Source organism: Leptonychotes weddellii, chromosome 2, assembly GCF_054177405.1.
Source record: "Leptonychotes weddellii isolate Sample4059 chromosome 2, ASM5417740v2, whole genome shotgun sequence".
Lineage (NCBI taxonomy): Eukaryota > Metazoa > Chordata > Mammalia > Carnivora > Phocidae > Leptonychotes > Leptonychotes weddellii.
Window position 1 is genome coordinate 16,927,600 of NC_138370.1, and position 22,327 is coordinate 16,949,926.

At 43.2% G+C, this 22,327-nt stretch overlaps 2 protein-coding genes across 2 annotated transcripts in view; one reads left to right on the forward strand and one right to left on the reverse strand.

The window, feature by feature from the left end:
- The window catches only part of MTUS1 (microtubule associated scaffold protein 1), a 132,023-nt gene extending 118,022 nt beyond the window's left edge, over nucleotides 1-14,001 (forward strand). The window contains exons 8-14 of the mRNA XM_081812887.1: nucleotides 3,200-3,439; nucleotides 4,154-4,259; nucleotides 5,336-5,409; nucleotides 5,562-5,657; nucleotides 8,038-8,154; nucleotides 11,131-11,228; nucleotides 11,686-14,001. Coding sequence (XP_081669013.1) covers nucleotides 3,200-3,439; nucleotides 4,154-4,259; nucleotides 5,336-5,409; nucleotides 5,562-5,657; nucleotides 8,038-8,154; nucleotides 11,131-11,228; nucleotides 11,686-11,899 — 945 coding nt within the window. The 3' untranslated portion in view covers nucleotides 11,900-14,001. The remainder of the gene's footprint in view (nucleotides 1-3,199; nucleotides 3,440-4,153; nucleotides 4,260-5,335; nucleotides 5,410-5,561; nucleotides 5,658-8,037; nucleotides 8,155-11,130; nucleotides 11,229-11,685) is intronic.
- A 654-nt stretch (nucleotides 14,002-14,655) lies between these two features.
- PDGFRL (platelet derived growth factor receptor like) overlaps nucleotides 14,656-22,327 on the reverse strand; it is a 62,565-nt gene continuing 54,893 nt past the window's right edge. The window contains exons 4-6 of the mRNA XM_081808080.1: nucleotides 19,872-20,165; nucleotides 16,481-16,620; nucleotides 14,656-15,121 (exon numbers count right to left, since the gene is read on the reverse strand). Coding sequence (XP_081664206.1) covers nucleotides 14,933-15,121; nucleotides 16,481-16,620; nucleotides 19,872-20,165 — 623 coding nt within the window. The 3' untranslated portion in view covers nucleotides 14,656-14,932. The remainder of the gene's footprint in view (nucleotides 15,122-16,480; nucleotides 16,621-19,871; nucleotides 20,166-22,327) is intronic.

Consider the following 22,327-nt stretch of genomic DNA (forward strand, 5'->3'; position numbering starts at 1 on the left):
GATGTAGGGCTGGATCCCAGGACCCAGATCAGGACCTGAGCCCAAGGCAGACGCTTAACCGACTGAGCTACCCAGGTATCCCTAACATTTGCCTACTTGAATCTTTTTTTTTTTTTTGCACCTTTGTAAATAATCAGTACAATAAAAAGGAAAAGTAAAAAGAGTGTTGCATGACCGTCAGCATAGTCATTATCTTTCACTAAATTCTTTTAAAGAAAAGAAATTAACTTCTAAAATTTAGTTCCACAGGACTGAATTTGATGATCGCTATAATCTGGCCTCCATCTACCTTTTTAGGTCTATCTCCCATTGTTCTGCCTTGTGAATGTTCTAGTTCCAAGGGCACACCGTGCGGTCTCCCACCATTGGCTTGTGGTAGAATAGTTGTCACTCTCAGTATCAGAATGGCATTTTCGTATGGCTCAATTTTAAAAAACTGCTGACCAGATCAAAACCACAGTGAGATGCCATTTCACACCCACTAGGCTGGCTTAGAAAAAAAGAAAATTAGTTTTGGTGAAAATGTGGAGAAATTGGAACCGTTGTGCACTGCTGGTGGGAACATAAAATGGTGTAGGCATTATGCAACACAGTACGGTGGTTCCTCAGATGATAACAGAATTACCATTAGATCCAGCAGTTCCATTTCCAGGTATATACTCAAAAAGAACTGAAAGCAGGGACTTGAACAGATGTTTGTGCACCCATGTTTATAACAGTAGTATTCACAGTAGCCAAGAGGTAGGAGGCAACCCAAGTGTCCTTTGACAGATGAATCGATAAACAAAATGTCCATTGACAGATGAATCAGTAACAAAATGTGGTCTATACATACAATTGAATATTATCCAGTTTTACAAGGAAGGGAGTTCTCCCACCCACTACAACATGTATGCACCTTGAAGACCTGATGCTGAGTGAAATAAGCCAGGCACAAAAGGACAAATTCAGTATGATTCCATTTATAGGAGGTGCTTAGAAGAGTCAGATTCACAGAGAAAAGGTAGCAGTGGTGATTGCCAGGGGAGGAGGAGGGAAGAGGGATTGAGGAGTTACTGTTTAATTAATAGGGAGTTTGAGTTTTGGGGGAGAAAAAGTTCTGGAGCTAGATGGCAGTAATGTTTGCACAACAGTGTGAATGTGCTTAATGCCACAGAACCGTACGCTTGAAAATGATGTAAAATGGTAAATTTTATGTTGTATATATTTTGCCACAATTAAAAAAAAAAAAGTTTGTCTTAATCTGCAGACTGAACCTTCCATACCATACTCGCTGGATGTCAACTACTTTGAGTGCCATTTATTGGACCCTTAGGTACTGCCCTGTACTGTTCTCCTCAAAAGTATAGGTCTTGTCTTCTCACTTAGACAACGAGCCTCCCAAGGAGAGGCTCCATGTTGTTTCTCACCAGTTTCTGGCCCAAAAGACAGCTGGGTGGGGTGGGAGAAGCCCAGGCTTTGGATGCAGATCGTCAGAATCCAGACTGCTTACCACAATCCAGTCTTCTGCCACTTACTTAGCTATGTGCTTATAAGCAAATGATTTACCCTCTGTTGGTTTCCTTGTTCATTCAGTAATAAGGTTCTCACAGGACTTCTGGAAGGGTTGGATACTGTGTAGGGAGCCCCCATTCTTTACCAGTCACTGACTAATAGGTTGTTTTTTTTGTTTGTTTTTTGTTTTTTTTTTTAAAGATTTTATTTATTTATTTGAGAGAGAGAGAATGAGAGAGAACACATGAGAGGGGGGAGGGTCAGAGGGAGAAGCAGACTCCCTGCCGAGCAGGGAGCCCGATGCGGGACTCGATCCAGGGACTCCAGGATCATGACCTGAGCCGAAGGCAGTCGCTTAACCAACTGAGCCACCCAGGCGCCCTAATAGGTTTTTTTTGTTTTTTTTTATGTTCCTTTCCCCTTTAATAAATATTTGTGGATTTATTTGAATTTTAATGGTTCTCTTTAGCAGACACTATTCTTGTCATTATTCAATATAGTCCATTTTGCCTCTGAAAGAATCCCAATAGGGGACATGTGACTAATATTTCTACTACCACATGGCATATTCCCAAGAAAACAAGTCTACCTCATTGTTGGAAATTCATCCCAGAAACCAGCCAATCTCACATTACTTAAGTAGAATGATCATTAAGCTAAACTCTCCTTTTCTTTGCCCTAAAACTCTTATTCCTTCTACAACTGCAGAAATATATATTCCTTACCAAAAGAGAGGTAAGGATTCACAACTGACTTACCAGTACTCATTTTATATTAGTCCATGGGCACTTGAGGATATTGAGAACATGCATCCTCCTGACAGAGTATCACTCATTTCACCTGTTTTGAATGTCAGTGAAGGAAGGCTGGAAAAGGCAAAAGTCAAGCTTCTGAGAAATTATAGGGATCTTCCAGGATATATTATAGTGTGGGTGGGTATGCATTTATGTGCAAGTTCTGCGATGTATTATTAATCATTATGTGTTTTCAGTAGTGGTGGTGAAGAGTAAGATGCTCCGATTTTAAATTATGCCTTTCAGATCACTTTGCCTTTAAAAATAATCACCTTTTGATATATTGTAGCTTTTAAAATTTTTTTTTTTTTCCTAAAGTTGGTATGCTCTGGTTGTGTTCAACATATTCTAATACTTTGTTTTTATTACTGTATTTTTGAAATCAGCTCAAATTAAGACGAAGCTTAAAATCCATTTATTTCTTCTTTCTGATCTTCCCTGTTCCCTCTGTGTCTTAGCTTCTCCCTACTGGCTGGCCATCCTTAGAGACGCCTCGGCCAATCAGAGCCTCCTCTCCTTATGGCCCCTGCACTGATTGGTCAACACACAAAAGGGTGATCCTCCCTTGGAAACCTGGTTTTTCTCAAGTACTTCTGTTACTTCTTGCTAGGTGGTTGTGTGGGGGGGTTTTGTTTTTCGTTTTTTTTGTTTTGTTTTGGTTTGTTTTTTTGTTTTTTTTTGTTTGGTTGGTTTTGTTTTGTTTGTTGTTTTTTTTTTGGTTTGGGAGGTTTTATTTTGCTGCCAGCGACCATTTCCTCTTGTTCCTATTTATTGTTCACTTTTATACCATTACATTTGAAAATCTGGTCAAGAGAGAATGAAGTACTCTGAGAGTACTGTGTTAATATTTCCAGAATCATCACAGCTATGCGTGAATGTGATGAATTTAGGAATTTCGCAGATGAAATATCTTTTCCCTTTTTTATCTCTTTTCAGTCACTGCTTCATCTACCTGTGAGAAATTAGAAAAAGCCAGGAATGAGTTGCAAATAGCTTATGAAGGATTTGTCCAGAAGCTAAACCAGCAGCACCAGACTGATCTATCAGAGCTAGAGAATCGGCTTAAAGAATTTTACACCGGGGAGTGTGAAAAGTTCCAGAATATTTACATTGAAGAAGCAGAGAAGTATAAAACTCAGTTGCAAGAGCAGGTTTGTGCTTTGGAGCCTGAGCATGTTCTTGGTCATGGCTATTTATTTAAATTCTAATTGTTTAATGAGGAACTTCCTTTGAACTTCTCTTTATTTAAATAGGTGAAAAGGGGTTTTTCAATTAATTTTTTTCTACGATCAAGTAAGAGTGAAAAAAGGGAGAAAAAAGAAAGAAAAGTTAAGGAAAAAAAAAAACTTTATCGTACTACCTGGAAGTAATCCCTTTGTGAGCATTTTGATGTTACACTGCTAAATGATTGGTTTGCATTTCTTCTTTTTTAAAATGACAATAATCCATATTTTTCATGTAATAGTATATCATAAGCTTATCTTTAATTTTCTTGCTTCCTTTTAAAATCAGTTCTCCATTTAGTAAGTATTTGTTGAGTGCCTACTGTATGCCTGGCATGAGCTAGGGACTGAGGATATAAAGACCAATATGACAGGCATGGATTGTACGTGGTCCTGTCACTGTGAAACATAGCCTCATTCCTTATGATGGGCCGTTGGCATCAGTGAACCGTGGAGAACCTGTGTGTTGGTGTTCCTGAGGGGGAACAGGCTGGAGAATTGGGAGGGGCAGATCCAGCTTGGCCTGTTCTTTTCATGTGTTGGGCAGCCTTTACCGTGAATGCATGCTTATGTGTCAAGTCTCCTAATACTGTTGCTTATTACTCAAGACTTTTAATTTTTTGTTCTTTTTTCTTCTTCTAGTTTGACAACTTAAATGCTGCCCATGAAACCTCTAAGTTGGAAATCGAAGCCAGCCACTCAGAGAAAATCGAATTGCTAAAAAAAACCTATGAAACCTCCCTTTCAGGCAAGAATGCTTTTTTTTTTTTTTTAAATAGAATCAGGTCTAATGGAACAGCGTGGTATGTTTTAAAACGGAAATGATTTGTAGCTTTTCCTTCCAGAGAATACCCTGTGGTATTCAGTTTGGAGTGTTTTTGCTTTCTTTTTGCATCGTTCATTGTTAGCAGATGTCCTTTTCCCCTTAGGATGCAAATAGTAGTTTGTCACAAATGCCAGCCATTTCAGAAATAGGATGAACTTTTAAAGAACGTAAAGGCCTTTTTGGTAGTAGTAGTTCTTTACCACTTGAAGTCCTGGGAAGTTAAAAGTGTTAGTTGGTATCCTGGCCACAGTAAAGGATCGGTGCTCAGCAACACTTGCTCACCAACACTCTTGCACTACAACGATGTCGTGAAATGGAGATGGCCCTGGTTGGAGTCAAGAAAGAGTATTTTTAGAATTATTTTATCATGATTGGAAAGGCCAAAGTAGAAGGAAAAGAAGGAGCCATTTCTTTAAGAACGCAAAGGATAGCAGAAGTTGTTATGCTAAGCTCCGTGCACCCCAGAGAGAAGCGTGTGGACATGGGCTGAGAACGGGCGGGCTCACCTTTGGCAAAGGCCTTTTCTCATCAGAAAAAGAGAGCTGTCGTGTGAAGTCAGAGACGACAACATCGAAAAGTGACTGACCCAGGGTTGATATTTAGTAAACATTGTCCTTCTTCCTTCCTGCTAGGATTGGGTTTAATTTTAGACTTCTGTTTGGTTCATGAAGAGCAAATGGAAAAGCACACGGGAACTCCAGAGCACGGGGGTGAAGGCCAGTGTTGGAGGCGCTCTCCCCTGAGGAGGACGCTCTGTTTCTGCTGGCCTCTGGGGGCCTCTCTGCTCTCCATCATGAAATGGAAATATCTGCCCTACTCCCCTCATAGGGCTAATTTGAGAACAGATAGCTTAATTCTTATAAAAGCATCTTACAAATATAAAGTGACATAGTCCTCCTGCTTCATAATCAACTCTTAGATCTACGTGCTTTAACAACCGTAGAATACAGTGATCTCATAGGATGTCATTGCCTCCAAAAAAAATCCCTTCTTTGCAGAAATCAAGAAAAGCCATGAAATGGAAAAGAAGTCACTTGAGGATATGCTTCAAGAGAAGCAGGAATCGCTGGAGGTGGGTCAATCTCACTTACCCCCACCTCCTCCCCGCCCCAGATATCCGCATTCCTGAGGTTTGTGTGGTTTGGGTAATGTTTCTGTGTACATTTGCTATGTTTCTGGTGTCTGCTTGCTAACTTGTGCTCCACATTTCATTGTTTGTTTTAGAAACAAATCGATGATCTGAAGAGTGAAAATGATGCTTTAAATGAAAAGTTGAAATCAGAAGAACAAAAGAGAATATCAAGAGAGAAAGCAAATTTAGTAAGTTGTGCATGCTTCTCCATCACTACGGAGTTCTCTTCTGCTCAGCTGCCCGTGAGGGTCAATGATACGGGTTTGGACTCCTTCCATATGTTGCAGAGTGATTTTTAAACTGGCTTCTTTGTTTACTGGTAGCTTTTTAGAAATCCTAAGAACTGACATACAGATGAAGCCCCGTACATTGCGAGTGGTCTAAGCTGATAACTACGGGCAGATAAGAAAACTGTCAATGAGGGTCAGGGTTTCACGTGAAGACTACAGTTTTGTTTTGTTTTTTAAACTAACTGGTATATTGAGATATAATTGACATACCATGACATTCACCCTTTGTTAAATGTGCAGTTCAGTGGTTCACATGTTGTGCATTGGTCACCATTATCTACTTCCAGAACATTTTGTCACCCCAAAAAGAAACCCTGTACCCATTCCTCCCCGAACCCCCAAAACCCCCCAGCCCTAGGGAATCACCAGTCCACTTTCTGTCTCCATGGATTTGCTGATTCTGGACATTTTGTATAATTGGAATCATGTTCTCTTGGCCTTTTGTGTCTGGCTGATTTCACTCAGCTTATGTTCTCAAAGTTGATGCATATTGTTATATGTGTAGGCGCCTCATTCCTATTTATGTCTGAATAGTATGTCATATGGGCAATCCTCACTTTGGAAAAGTACAAATTTATCTCGTAGGCTCAACTTTCTCTTGCAACTTGTATCCTTATTCACCTGGCCCCCACCTTACTTTTGAGAAAAAATTTCTGTTTCTGTCTTCAGTACCACCATTTTCCTTCCACATATTTGTGCGTGGGACTGCAGAAGCAAAGTTCTTTTGCTGCTTAAAATCTACCAGCTCGAAAAGTACATGTGCTTGGGTCTCTCAGTGAAATCTTTTGAGGATGTCTTTGGACACCCTCTAGACATTTGAATACAATTAGTTGAGATGAGGTCATAGCCAATGTTCAAAGCTATTTATTCTGGAAGGTACTTAGACAAAGCAACGATTTCAAAAAAAAAAAAAAAAATCTAGACTTACATGCAGGGTGTAAACCTTACAAGTGGTTCCAGGAACAGATTTTAAAGAGCTTCCTGGAACTGCAGCAGCTTTTGAAAACTAACAGAAACAGATTGAGGAAAGCAGGGCTACCTGAGGCCTGACCCCCTGGGGGAGTGTACCTGATGCTGTGGGAGGGCGCATTTGAGGAAGGCCCAGGCAGGCAGAGAAGTTGGCAGAGGTGCGATGGGAACAGGGCTGTGAATGCTCAAAGCTTAAAAATGGACAGAATAAATGATACTGTCTCCTTTTAACAAAGTGAGATATGGTTTTCTTTTTTTCCCCTAAAGATAACAGATCCTGTGTCAAAGGGTGAGAGTATTGGAGGCCTATGAAATTTGGAGAAGAACCCTGGATTCGCAGGCTTGGGTGTTATGCCTGCCCCGGCCCTTTCCCGCTCTGGCATGTTCCCTGAGCCAGTGCCCTGCATTGTGGAACTCACTCTCTCCTGTGGAGTGACGGCTTTGAATAAGTAGTCCTGAGAACCCATTCCCTGCTCTTCCCTAAGGCTTGGTCCCGAGCATTAACCACTGCCCAGGAGTATAGTTTGGGTGATCTACCCCCGCTGACGCTTGTCTGAGAAAGTCCCTCATTAAATCTGATCAGTAGATTTATACGTTTTGGATGGTTCACTTGGATTTCCAGAAAAAAAGGAAAGAGTCCGGATTCCACTCTGGGGGTGTGCTCTAAGAGGATGTCTCCCCTTATGTAGTGTTTGTTTTGGACAGAATTCCAGTGCATGTGCTGTAGGCCATATAGCGGTCGGGTGTCACAGAATAAAAGAGAAGTACTGGACAGCTCAATATAGTCCCCTCATAATAAAAATCCCGAAGACTCAGGACATTGTTGTCACTTGGTGGTTTTCCAGAGAGCCCTGTAAATGCACTGCCTTTTCATTCCTGGTCAGTTACTGACTTGGTTGGCAGAGAACAGTTCCCTTTTCTCCCTCCAAACGCCAGGAAAGGACTTGTAATGGACTCATCTCTAGCCAGAGTTGTTTTGTATTGTAAGCAATGTTTTTGTTTTTTTTCCTCTTCCAGTAAAATATTTGGTGTGACCAATATTTTCCCTTGTTAAGTTCCCGATAAATGAGTGAAATGTTTGTTTTCAGAGATGAAATGTCTTATTTCATTCTTATAACCAAAGACTTTGAGATTACTGTTCTCTTAACCCTTTTTTTCCACCTCTTCCCCTGAAGCTGCTGTAAGAAGGTTAGAAGTCTCTAGCTATTTGTTTGCCCAATTTCTAAATCTAATCAAAGACTCTTTCTATTAAGAATTTGACAACGTGTGGTTAAATAATCAGAGCTGTGTCCTGCTGTGTCTGTTCCAGAAGAACCCTCAGATCATGTATCTGGAGCAAGAGTTGGAAAGCCTGAAAGCCGTGTTGGAGATCAAGAACGAGAAACTCCACCAGCAGGACATCAAGTTAATGAAAATGGAGAAACTGGTATGTTTCTTCAGGGTTTTACCCAGTAGAACAAAGACTGTGGCATAGAACCTGGGCTCTGAGCTAGAGCCATGGAGTTGTTTTAACTGCTACTCAAGTGCTTAGAAATGTGCAGAAGGCAACAAGAGGCTACATTTTCTTCTGTGGGTTTGCTCCAGGCTTATTTATTGCTGCCTTCTGGAACTTTTTTTTTTCCCCCAAGGAACACAGAAAGCAGCATTTGGGTCCTTGGAAAAGCCACAACAAACAAATTAGGCTTCTGTTTTAGGGTCTGTGAATCTTAATGCATCTAAGAAGAATTTTGAAATCATGTAAAATCAGTACTTTAAATATATCACCAACTCTGGGCTGGTGTCTTATGTCCCAAACAGTTGAATATGTAAATGAATCACATTAGGGTAATTCAGTTTGCTATCTAAATTCTTAATCTCTCTCGTGAATTAGAATGTGACGGAAGAGTCATGCTCTCATAAAATTAATCTGGTTGGACAAATGCAAACATTATGAAAAATATGAATGAGGTGGAGTTTGTGGCCTCTAGGACAGAGCACCAGCGTCGGCCAGTGACAAGTTCGCCAAGAAGTCTGTGTTCAGGTGGAGCACGGCTGCTGGGAGCCAGAGTCTCACCAAGCGGACAGGGTTTGGCAAGGCAGCTTAAGTGATCCCAGCCATTGCTGTACTTGGCCCTTGACTGTACCAGCTGCCTCATTGTGACTGTCCCTTGTCCCCCAGTTATGAGTGATTCATTGTTGAGTGACCGAGTGCCTCATTCAAGCCCCAACCAGCTCTGGACAACAGGGAACCTGGAGGCCACTCTTTGTTTGCTTTTTTTTTTGTTTGTTCGGGTTTTGGTGTTTGGTTTGATTCAGTTTTCTTCTAGAGACACCATTACCTCACTGTGGAGGGAGGTAAGGGCTAAGCCCCCATCTGGATAAATGGGCACTTTGAATTGCCAGGCAATTGTGATTTTTTCTTTTAAAGGAAGGAAAGAATTCTTACGGTTTATTAACGGGCCTAACCTAATATAGATACCAGTTCCTGCCAGAGGTCATCCTGTTCCATCAAGCCTGATAACTCAGCTAATCTCACAGTCATTGGTGATGTAGATCACCCTATTAATAATTTGTTGCCCCATGTGCCGTTCATGCATCCAAACTTTTCAAAATACCATATACATGAAGAACAGGCTCTGCTATAAAGTTAACAACACATTGTAGTTATTGTTGACCCATAAACATTTTTGTTTCTTGCCATGCCGGAGAGGTAGCATGGTATTAGTTAGCATAGAGTTGATATAACAGGTAAACCCATGGTTACTTTATCTACAGGCAAAACTCAGTGAACAATATTGTGGGTTTGGTTTTAGGCCACCACGATGCCAGTATTGCAATAAAGTGAGTCACATGCTTGGTTTCCCAGTGCATATAAAAGTCTGTTAAGTGTGCAATAGCATTTTATCAAAAAAAAAAAAAAAATCAATGCACATACCTTAAAAGTGCTAACTATCTGAGCTTTCAGTGAGTTGGAATCACTAATCACAGGTCACCATAGCAATTGTAATAATATTGAAAAGTTTGAAATATTTCCAGAATGACCAAAATGTGTCAAAGACCTTGAAGAGAACAAATGCTATTGGAAAAATAGTGCTGACAGACTTGATTGACATGGGGTTGCCACGGATTTTCAATTTATTTAAAAAAAAAAATCTGCAAAGTACAAGGAAGTGACATATAATAAAATGAGGTATGCTTGTATTCGTAAGCTCAGAGCCTTTGTAGAAAATAAGACTTGTAGAAAGCAAAGAGGCTTTCTCAGTTCAAAAGCTTTGGTATGACAACTAGCTCTGCCAATGGTTAGCTATGTGGCAACACAAGGGCTGGTTTCCTATAAAAGGAGACCTTGGATGAGATAATACTATCAGGCCAATCCCTGCCCAGTCTCTCATTCCAGATTGCCCTACATCATGTGTTATTTCGAATTCCTTTGTAACTGCTGGAAATACCAAGGCTCCCTTTTTCTTACAGTCTCATTTTTGGGAAAGTTTTTCCACCTGGCGGACTTGTTCTGAGCACTTTCTGGATAATAAGAAATTTTAAGAACAGTAGGACTCCCAACCAAGAGTCGTAGTCAGAGTGGATGAGTCATACATTGCAGAGACAGGGATTAGTGATGTCACCATCTCAGCAAGTAATCAAATCTTACCTTTAGAAAGTAATGGGATGTAATCAGCTCTTCATCATGTTAAGTGATTAAATGTCTTCTGGGATTTTATCCTTGAATCTCTCCCCTGATCAATTTGTTTTTCTTGAAAGTTCTCCAGCAGGAGAACAAATGTTTCTTCCCCTGAACTGGGGAGGGAGGCTTTGTGTAGTGAGTGCTCCTTCTCTCAATTGGTGCTCCACAGAGCTTGGTGAATGGGCGCTTTGTGTGGCCACCCGAGGTAAATGCTACAGAGAAACTGGAAACCACGTTTAAGGCCATGGTAGACATGGCCAAGAATGGTCAACTGTTGGCCTACTATGAGTTTTCTTCAAACATGGGGATTTTTTTTCTCCAGACTTGACTATAGGAAGCTGAAGTGCGGGCTAGCCGCTGTTGTCATTTTACCACCTTGAAACTGAAAGAGGCGCGCGCATGCGCACACACACACACACGCATTCATATTGCCCTGGGCGTGGGGCACCAGTTCTCGGGGGGGGGGGGTAGCAGTTCTAAAACAGTGTGACCGGGAGCAAATCCATTACCCCCTGGGTGCGTCAGTGGCCTGGCAGACATTTGTAAAAATTATATATCCAGATGCACTGTTTTGCTGCTTTAGATTCTTTTTGCAGCATGCCCGTGTGCAGATATTTCGATATGCTACTAAACCTTCCTTAATTAAATCTCTTCAAGTGTGCTGGTATCAGGAATGGGCTTGAGGGAATGAGGGGCTTTATTTTTTAATGTATAAATGTTGGCATTCTCGTTTACATCAAGGTGGACAACAACACAGCGTTGGTTGACAAATTGAAGCGATTCCAGCAGGAGAATGAGGAATTAAAAGCTCGGATGGACAAGCACATGGCGATTTCAAGGTAAAAATGGTCCTATTTTCCCTGAGCTCCTCCCTTCCTTGAACGACGAGTGTTAACTTTCTTACCACACTGTGGGTGGTTCAACAATGTGGACAACAGGATTGGAACCAGTGGTGTGGACCACTGTGGTCCCTGGCAGACTGACGCTGAGAATGCTTTCAGAGATGGAGCAGCACAAGACCCAATAGGAAACAGCCCCAAGCATAAGACAGTCATCAGACATGGAGAAAAGCTGTGGTAGGGTCACCCACCCATCTATGAACTCACCCCCAAAGGTACTTTTCCTTGGGCTTACGCTCACACTCCCAGCGTTTCTCCAGCAGCCCGGCCCCCATTCCCAGCAGCCCTGGGCAGGACTCCCTTTTGTTCCAGAGAGATTGTTTCGGGGGCTCAAATTTTTTCAAGTTCCTTTGAACTCAGATCCACGTGGTTTGTGGCTCTTTTTTTTGTCTTCAAGGCAACTCTCCACCGAGCAGGCCGTTCTGCAGGAGTCACTAGAGAAGGAGTCCAAGGTCAACAAGAGACTGTCCATGGAGAACGAGGAGCTGCTGTGGAAGCTGCACAATGGGGACTTGTGCAGCCCCAAGAGGTCCCCCACATCCGCCGCTGTCCCCTTCCAGTCACAGAGGAACTCCGGCTCCTTCCCCAGCCCCAGCATCTCACCCAGATGACGCTTTCTGGAAGCTGGGAGACTGAAAGCGTTTGTACAGGTTTGCGGGACTGACCCTAACCACGCTCATGGGCACGAGCGCTACCGTAGTGGACGCGTGATGACCACTCTGGAACTGGAGAGTCGCCACCCCCGAGGCTTCTTAGGAGACTGGAACTCTGGAGGAAGACTTGGACCCCGTCCAAGAGCCTCCTCCCCAAAGATCTCAGAACGGATCTACACGGACACTGTTGCACAAAGCACTTAAAGAACAAGAGGGTCTTGTTCATTGCCTTTTTCACCTAAGCATAAGGGGAAAAAAACTCTCAGGGGCCTGTTAAGATAAAGATTTATAACCTTTATAATGTTCTTCACCACAGACACCTTCTTGTGATTTTTATTTTGGTCTGACTGGGGATGTATGAATGAAATGGATGCACAGAGTGTCGTGTCTGATGCTGCCTCCTTTGCTGTGTATTCAAAGTCAAATGCTGCATATATCTGGGTGTGTACTAATCAAATAATAGTCAGTGTATGCACTTCTGCAAAAGCCATAGAAGGAGGAATGATCGTCGCTTGAATTAAGATCCTCGACCACCAACTCAGCTCAGCCCTTGACCGTGGGAAGCGGTAATGACAGGAAAGGCTTTGACTCGTCCACGTCTCTACAGCTCTGTATCCTTCGGGAGGAACTTGTTGGCAGTCTTTTGGTGTTTGGCAACGTCAGTTGAAACTAGATTTTTTTTCCTGTAGATTTTTAACATCCCCATGTGAACCTAACAGTCTATTTTCTCAGGCTGTGTGCAGATACAGAACCCTAATTTTTCTAAAGAAAAAGGGCAGTACCAGTGGATTTGCTTCTGCCTTATTTTTACCTTGATCTGAGCTATTCCCACATATTGAAACTATCTGCTCTCCCATTATCCTCATTTCCCCTCTTCCTCTTCTCCTCCCCTCCTTCCTCCTCTTCACCCATCCCTCACTGCCCCCCCTCTCACCAGAGCCACAAAAGCAAGCCTTCTACCTCCTACCTACTTTTCTCTGGGACAAGGAATATGCTTTTCCAGAGCCAGCTCATCATCAAGGTGCCAAAACCACTTTCCAAATAAACCTAGGCCTGGATCTCCTAGTGCAAATTTTGGGAGACCCTAGAGAGAATGAAGAATAAGCCATTAGCTAGTAGAACGACGTAAGGTAGGATTCCGTGCTTATTGATGAGTAGGAGCAGCCTGTTTAAGGCAGTGATGTGGTATTTAGTAAAACATTTGGGGAAGAGAATGCTAAGTTTCCGTGTACCCTTTGAGGAATCCTTCTGTCCTTGAGAAAGGAGCAGAACGGTCAGTCGATGAGTGGAAAACGGGGCATACACAACTCCCTCCAAGCTGCATTTCAGTTTCTTTTCTGAACTTATTACCTCCCCCCATTCTAAGACTTTGAGGGGGAAGTAGAAGGAAGAACTGTGGCTTCCTCTCCCTCTCCCTGCACGTCAGTGTTTACTAACCTGTGTTGCCCATGTCCCGTGGCTGTACACATAACCGCTGTAGTGTAGGAACGGATTCGGGACACTAGAGGTGGATATTCGAGTCCTCATTTACATGTACACTAAATAATAGCAAGCTGATCTTCATGCTGCATGGTGGTTTTTATTAGTGATTGTGTCCGAAGCCTTTAACCTCCAACAGTTTATTATGTATGTAACCTTCCATGTTTGCTTCTGATAAATGGGAATATGGGTTCACTGCCACCTCCTGGAATAGCGCTCTGCTTGCCCTTCTGAGTTGTTTTCAATGCCATTAGCCAAAGTTGGGTTTGCCATCCATCTCCTACACATGGGACATCTTGTGCTGTTCCTTATTGTCCTCCATACCATTTAGGTGTCTGGGGGAAATCAATCTTTTACACAATTAATACAGAATATCTTCAGAGAATGGGAGGCAACAGGAGAGTAGATAGGAAACGAAACAGAACTTTAAGATTTTTTTTTTCAAACCAAATGTTTTTCACGTAGGATGCAAAATGTTGGCACGTTTGAAAATATGGATGTGTAAACTGTAGTTGTGCTCAGTTTGTAGTGATGGAAAGTGTATTTTACTTTGATCAAATAAATAATGCTGGAATATTCAATGTAAGAATTGCAACCTCTGACCTACTCCATCCTCCAAAGTGTCACCCAGTTTTTAGCCCTTCTCAAGACCCAGGTGACCATCTGTCTCCTCCCCAGGAGCTTCCAACGCAACGACAGAATTAGTCACAGGCTGGAATCAGGCTCTCAGAGCTAGACTTAGAGGTAAGCTTCTCTGAATTCCCAGCTATGTGTGTTGGAGAAATTTTGACTGATTTTAACAATTTCTGCTATTTAATAAGGTAAGCAAATGGGAACAGCTTAAGTCTAAATATTTTTAAAGATGGTAAAAAAGCCTAAATGAACTTGAGTCTTCCTTGATCTGGAAATCTAGTTTATATTGAAAGTTAAATTTTTAAAAACACCTACTCTAGAATGACTCATCGTAGGACTTTGAGTGCAGCAGCTTAAAAAGGCAAGTTTATGTAATTTTTTGATACCTTTGTATTGTATTGTAGATACAGTTGAACCATGTATTACTCCATTTTTAGATCCTCATGTGTTGTAGTTGTGATATCAGATAGAATCTTGGGTAGTGACCCAGACATTGCTGCCAACAAGTCCTTCTGGCTGTACTTCAACCTAAAAATGAACACTTAGCTCATTTTGTATATTTTACAAAAACTTGCTCATTTAATAGAAACGAGGCTATAAAGTTGTTAATATCGATGCTTTTTTTAATTATAAAAAGTAGAAATGCATGTAGATAGGTAAGCAATCAAAATACATGCTCTCTGTTCGAGGAGTTAACACTTCTATTATTAGACTGGAAGACTTCCTTTTAGTTTGGATGTCTGGGTCTGACTCACAGGGCAGGGGGTGGGGTTTGGCACTTGACATCAGCCTCTGGCAAAGCATTAGTCAAAAGAACCCCAAAGCGGGTCATGGACACAAATGAACTTTCCATCAATTCATTATACTTCATTTGCCAAGTCAGGAGAACTCAACAGTGGTAGCAACTGTAGTCTCCCCTTGGAGATTCTGAGCGGTGCAAATATAATATCCTACATCAGTGGTCTCAAAGTCTTCGATTGTCATGATGCTCTGGGAGATTCTTGTGGTATGCCCCAGTCCTCTGTGGATCAGCCTCCAACTGTCTTGAATCGTCACGGGCCTTTCATCCTGTTGAACGACACCCCCATGCACTGAAGCACAGCAACAAGCTGCTACAAACAGCTCGCATTCACCCAACACCATTGGGTGGTGTTGTCAAAGTGCAAAATACGTACTTACTAAAGACTATTTGGTATGCAGAGCACAGGGGAGCTTTTATGCTGTATAAACATTATACCATTTGGTACGCTCTTTCTGCTCTTCAGTATGTGGCTACTTAATATAAAATTTATTCTTTTGGAACTCCAAGAATGTGGAACTGGTATTAGGCAAAAAAACATGGGTAAAAATTTCCACTGCTCTCCTCTTCACATTGCCCACTCAATAGTTCTTGGTCACAGAATTTAAAAGCAAGTGTGAATGAATAAGAGCTCCTCATTGTTCAGATTTGGGGGAGGGAGAAGTAGAAATAGTCAAATATGCCAAAGGACTCCAGTGGGGAGAAAAGTTGTACCCCAAGGATGGATAACATGATGCCCTAGATGACATAACTTCCTATTTCTAGAAAGTGAGAGGGTCACTTTTAAGATGCTTCATCCAACTTCGGTGATAAGAATGTAGTATGTTCTGGATTAGTTTAACGTAACTGTAATATGACCAGTATTAAAAAATACCCTTTCTGCTCATAAAAAAAAAACAAAAACAAAACTTAACAAATCACTGATGTCTTCAAAGTGTGACTGACAGCACTTCTTAAAAACACGTACCTAGTCCCAGGAAACTACTTTTCTCTGGGTAGAGTTATTTTCCACCAACCATAGTATAGCCAACACACTTCTGGCTTATGGGCTGTGTATGTCTTAGGAGGCCAAATCTCTTCTGGCAAGGAAGGGGTTATTCCATGGTGGTAGCAAAGCTGTTTATTTTAGTGAGCAAAACAGGCACGGGGGCTAAATGTGAGCTTGTTGCTCTTACGGAAAGTCTATTTTAACATACTCTCTGGCCTCACAGCACTTTTGCCAGGGCCTAGGTTTATATGCCCACCTGGTGGATGTCCTCACCACAGGGTAGAGTTTGCACTGCTGGAAACCAAGTGGCCTCCAACTGACCCAGGATTGGGGGTGGAGAAAGAGGGAGGCTCCCTCCTTTCCCTTCCAGGTCTCATCCCTGCTTAAGGGTTACGAAGAAAAATAACCTATGTCAAGGGTATGCTGAGCTGCCTAACGGAACCCACTTCTTTTCCTGTCCTTGAAAAAAAGCGCCAGTTGTAACTATACTGAAGTGTCTTAGAAAACTAGGAAGCCCAGGCGCATACCATAGTTCCACACATTGGTTGCACTTAAGTTTGGATCTCTTCACTTAGGGGTGGGGATGGGGGACAAAACCGTGAGCTGAGAGAGCTGGCTGGGATGGGCGCACAGTCCTTACCTTCTGTCCTGGATAGATCCACCTGAATTCCACCTCAACATCAGGTTCCCCGAGGACCGTGCAGAGGACACTGATGTCATCCCCACTTCTCACTTTGTTTGAGGATGCCAAGATGGTTGTTGACGGAGGGCCTCTGGGAACTGAAAGGAAGCATGAGATGGGGAAGGTGAGATGGAAATCCACGAGTATGACCTTGAAGACAAACCTTGAGATATATTCTGTTCTTTGAACAAAGCTGTAACGTTTCTGCCTGCCTTCCAGCTTCCCAGCCAGCTTCAGGCCTAGGCTCTCCCACCACTTCCCATGTCCTTTGAAGCCTCCTCTCCTCCTTGACGGTCCAGAATGGGGAGCTCATCCAGGACTCCCAGGCCCAGCCATTATATTTACACTAGGAGAGGAGCTAAAAGTTCTCGGAATAAGAAGGGCAATAAAAAAGTTGGGGGAGAAGAAGGTGCGTGGAGAAAGAGCAAGCAGAAGGTAGAGAAGGGGCAGACTGGAAGGAGGGCAACTGAAGGGGTGAAGAGGAACAGATGGGTGTGTGGCTGTCTCCTCAGAGGGAAGAGGAGAATGTGTGAATCGAAGGAAGAGGACATTCCGCAGGAAGGGCCCAAGTACTACATCTGTTGGCGGTCCCTTCACAGCATGCAGAAACGTTTCTTCACTGGGGTCAGTTCACTCAAGGGATTTTCATGGCGGCCTTGAGCAAGGCAATGGACTAGGAGCCAGGACTACAGCAGCCAACAACCCAGACGTGGTCTCTGAGCCCTTGGGGACCACTCTTCGTGGTCTGGGAGGAGGCAGACACTAAGCAAGTAATTGTACGGTTTATGTAAAACGTGAGTTGTGTCAGGAACTGTGAAGGAGAAGCCCAGCATGTTCTAGAAGCTCAGAATAGTCTGAAAAGCAAGAAAGACCTCCTTGCTTGAGGGAACACTGAACTACAATCTGAAGGGTGAGTTTAACAGGCATGGAGGAAGAAGTAAGGAGGCAGCCACGGCCTGGGAATCCCAGTGTGCAGAGCCCCCACCGTGAGGTGGACGAAGGCCAGGCAGGCTGCAGCAGGGTAGGGAGAAGGACAGAGGCTGGTCCAGCAAGGCCCTTCAGTCCACTGCAAGATTCCGACTAGAGGTCTAAGAAAAGTGGCAGCCTACTAAATGGTTTTAATTGTAATTATCATCAGCTATGGTGTGGAAGATGGAGAAAGAAAAAGGGAAATCAACTGAAAAGAGAGTTGCATTAGTACCAGGAGGAGAAGATGATAGTTTGGACTTCTCTTTTGCAGTAAGGATAGGGAGAAATAGGGCACGAAAAGTAGGATGTGAAAATGATTTGATGGAAAAGGTGAAAAGGCCTGGGAAGGAGACAGGACTGTCAGAGTGACTCCCAGGTCTGGGCCACACATACTCACCTGGGAGTTAGCAGTGAGCAGATAGGAAGCAGAGCATGGGTATGGCTGAGGCTGGCCAGGAGGAGAGCAAGGCATGAGAAAGAAGGGTGTCCTATGGACCTCCACCACTGACAAGCTGGAAGAGGCAAAATGCTGACAAAGCAGAATGAGAAAGTGGGGGAAAATCAGGAAAACTTGAAGCCAGGGAGGAGGCATTTCACGTAGGTGTGGTAGAATCTAGTAGGACGAAACAGAAACTTGTCTACTGGATTTGATGGCCTGCGAGTCCCGAGTCCCTTAGCAAGAGCTGATTGGGTGGGACCCTGAGGAGAGAGATGAGCGTGTAGGAGGGAAGGAAACATAGGGAATGGGGAGCATCTTTCAGGGCATTTGGCTGTGATGGGAAAGAGAAGACCTTAGCCGAGGGCTAAGGATGGTCAAGAAGGGTTGAAAGTTACTTGGCAGCAGTGTTACTTGGGGGCCATGGTCTACTGAGTAAGTAGGATGGCAGGATGGTGGAGCCACCGTCTGTCCCGTTGGGTTCAATGATAAGCCAGGTCGGTAAACACTACCAAGAAACAAATGTCTCTGGGCTGTAGCCTCTCCTCTCCTCCCCCAAGGCCGGCACCAGAGCAGGGAGAGTGGGGGAGGTAGACCGTCTCCCTCCACCACTAGAAAACCCCACTCCAAGACTCTGGAGTCACCAGTGCTGCCTGTATGCTGGTGGACAGAGCAGGAGAGGACTTCAGGTCAAGTGCGGGGTTAACAATGGGAAATGAACAGTGTTAGAGACTAGAATGAGACTGTCTTACTAACCCGAAGTGCCTGTTGGATATAGAGTAGACTGAGATATCATTAATGGATCTCACTACCCTTAGGAAAGCGGGTTTCAACATGGCAGAGTTGAAGGAAGTAAAGAAAAAGGTGTTTCATATATGAATCCACTGAATTGAAACTCCTCACTAAAATACTCCCAGAGACATTTGATTCACATTAAAAAACAGTTCCATTTTAATGGAGAGATCTGAGCATACTTCAATTGTGTCAAGAAGTGGGAAGTGAGGTCAACTGGAAGAGACTGAATTTACCCATCCATGGGATTTTCCAGTAGCTCTCATCATGGAGAAAGGGTATAGTCATGTTCTCCAGGGTGGCATTTCCCTGGGAAATGGGAGAACAGGTGAGGGGCAAGGAGTTGAGGGCACCAACAGAGAGCATAGCAATGTTGAGCCCTGAACCCCCAGCTGCGTGGATGGGGAGGGAAGGAGGGCACTGGAGAATGTGGGGAGGAGGGTGGAGGTGAGGGTGGGCATAGAGGAGTCACTGAACACTAAGCAACAGTCTGAGCAGGGATGAGGCTGTGCGTGGAGTTGGACGTCTGATTCAGTGAGTGATTCTCAAGTTGGGGCAGCTGTAGCTGAGGACAGGTTGAAGTTGCAGCTGAGGGGAGGGGTGCCTGAGGTAGAAGGGATGAGGTGGTCAGTGAACCAGACCTGATGAACTCCAAGTGGATAATGACGTCATCCAGAAAGTGAAGAGACAAGGAGGACAATGAGCCAACGAGGAGAGTGACTGGAAAGAAGAGAAAGCTGGTGGAGCCACGACACTCAGAGAAGCAGAGGTTCTTAACAGAGGATGAGAGGATGAAGGTGAGGAAGTAAGAATGGGCACAAGAAGAACTTGACCTTGAGTTGGGGAAGGATGGTGCTCTTAGGAGACCACAGATTTTGGTTACAACAAAGAGGATGCTCTCATCAGAGAGGAAAATACTGGAGAATTGCTGATCCATCCCACAGAGGTAGTACCAGAGTGAGCAGTGGATGAAGGGAGACAAGAGGGGTTGGGTCATGTCAGGGGCAATTCTAGAAATGTCAGTACAGTAGAGGAGCCTTTAAGAACAGCAGTCTGTGCCTCCTAATTTCCATCCATAGCTGGGAACATCAGTACCTGATACTGACTAGCTGGAAGAGATTAAACTCTAGGCAGTGGTAGGAGCGGGCTTACCTTCCACGTAGAGCAGTTGGTACTTGACTGAGATCTGAGACTTGCCCCCAGCCTCCGCCTTACAGTAGACCACCCCCTGGTGGTCAGAATGAGGTTGCAGATACACAAAGCCTCTCTTCACATCATAAACAATGTCTGTTCCATTAGCCGGGATTTCCTTGGCAGGGAACTCCCTGTGGAGGGTGACTTTGGCCGACAGGACAGTCACTCGACAAGGAACCACAGCCTGTCTGTCTGGGTTCAGGTAGACAACATCGAAGTAACTGGAAGAAGGTACAAAGAGTTCTCCTTTCTCTGCAAAGGGAGAGATAGAGGTTTATTTATTCTCAAGAAACAAGGTAAGAGTGCTTTAAGGATTTTTACATTCGGGGCACAGAGAGGGAACTGGCAATATACTGAGATACTAAGTCCTTATTCATAGAAAAAGCTAGTTTTTAATGCTTTTCCTTTTTTTGTATAAAAGATTTCACTTCCCATCTCCTTAAAGGAATCAGAAAGGTATTAGGTAAATCAGGCCAATGAATTAGCCCACTGAGGAAGCAGGGAAGGAGACTGATTTCCTTACGTTAAGAGCAATTTTGGGCGCCTGGGTGGCTCAGTCGGTTAAGCGACTGCCTTCGGCTCAGGTCATGATCCTGGAGTCCCGGGATCGAGTCCTGCATCGGGCTCCTTGCTCGGCAGGGAGTCTGCTTCTCCCTCTGACCCTCCTCCCTCTCATGCTCTCTGTCTCTCATTCTCTCTCTGTCTCAAACAAATAAATAAAATCTTTAAAAAAAAGAGCAATTTTACCACCTGTGAACCATCTGTGTGTCTGGAGAAGTTAGCCCCAAAGCCTATGCTTGGAACTGCCCATTGGGAATGGTTCCCCAACACAGCAGAGCCTCTGAGAGGCCCAGCCCAGTGAGGATGCTGACACCTTCACATGTCCTTACTCACAGCCCAGAGGACCTCATTCCTGCCAAGGTCAGCGGAAAGAGAATTAAGTAAGGACAAGACGAGAAAGCCACCAGTCTCAGGTTCTGAGCTCTGCTTGTCTAACACTAGGCTGGGGAATTCAGTCAGTTTCTTATATCCTCCTGTTTTCCCTGAAATCACTCTCCCTGTACTTTAAGTTCTACATGATGGCATTTGATCTTACAGAAATGAGAGAAACAAGGACTGGCTTGCCCATACGTTCATTCCTTAGGATAGTCAAGGGACTGTGGGTGAGGGTTTTGTTCTTGGCATGGCACATTTAATCCTGTTTTCCGGATGATTCTGTGAGGGAATATTACGGCAATTGCTAAGAGAAATCTTTGAACTTAATCATACTCCAACAATTGTTAAATTGTTTCCCATGTTTTCCCCACCATGTTCCTGAAACAAATAATTATTCTTGGCTTTCTCCTTCACTAGCCCTCTTTGTGCCACAGTCATACGATATTTTTAGGGTGGGGACAGAATTCCTAGACACAACATCAAATGTTTTCATGGGCCAAGAGTTCTTTGGCTATGAGTGCCAAGTTCACTGACATGGAGGTCTTTCCCTGGCTCTGAGATAAAGAGGGAACATGTCACGGCTCAGTGAGTCTCCATCTTTTCCAAGGCTTTCTATCAAGCTGGGGGATTTGTGCCACCTTCATGATAAATTGACTTTCAGGCTTAGTTAAGGGGCACCTTGGTCAATGTTGTATCTAAAACCCACATGTTCACACAGAGTTAAGTCTATATGGCGTTGGATGTGTCAACTTATTCTCTGTGTCTCCACATCCCTATTTGTAGAGAGAAGAACCTGGAATAGTAAAGATAGCTTTTGAGCAAAAGCCTTTAAGGAAAACTTCTGATTGGAAGATTTAGAAGCAACTTTTATTTAAAGGTTTTGTAGAGGAAACTGAACCAATAAACAAAGTCAGTAGAATAAGTAAACAACCCAAATTCCAGAACACAAAAATGTGGTCTTACTTCTTGTACTATAAAACAGTCTTTGAAAGAAGTGACCACACCAGTTGCTTTAACAAACAGAAAAAACATATTTGTAATTAGTAGATCCGATCTACCAACAACAACAAAACTTCGCTGAAGTTCATTTAAAAAATTTTAGATTACATGTGACCCCTGCAAACATGTTTGTAGCTACTCAAGTAGATGGCAAGCATTACTTTAAGAAAACTAAACACATGGAAATTCAGTTTCAAAAAAAAAAAAAAACCCTAAATAGGCTATAAATTAAAATCCAAATGTCAACAAATTCCATATTCAGTAAAGTGTTCATTAATGTGGTTTTACTACATATAATTGGTGCCCAAGCCTTTGCTATGAGAAAGCTGGTAAGGTTCTCCTCCTTGACCTGGGTGGTAGTTACGTGCGTATATTCATTTGAGGATAATTTATTGAGTTGTATACTAATAATTTGTGTAGTTTTCTTCGTATATATCATACTTCAATAAAATGTTAGGAAAAAAACCCCTCTGATAGCG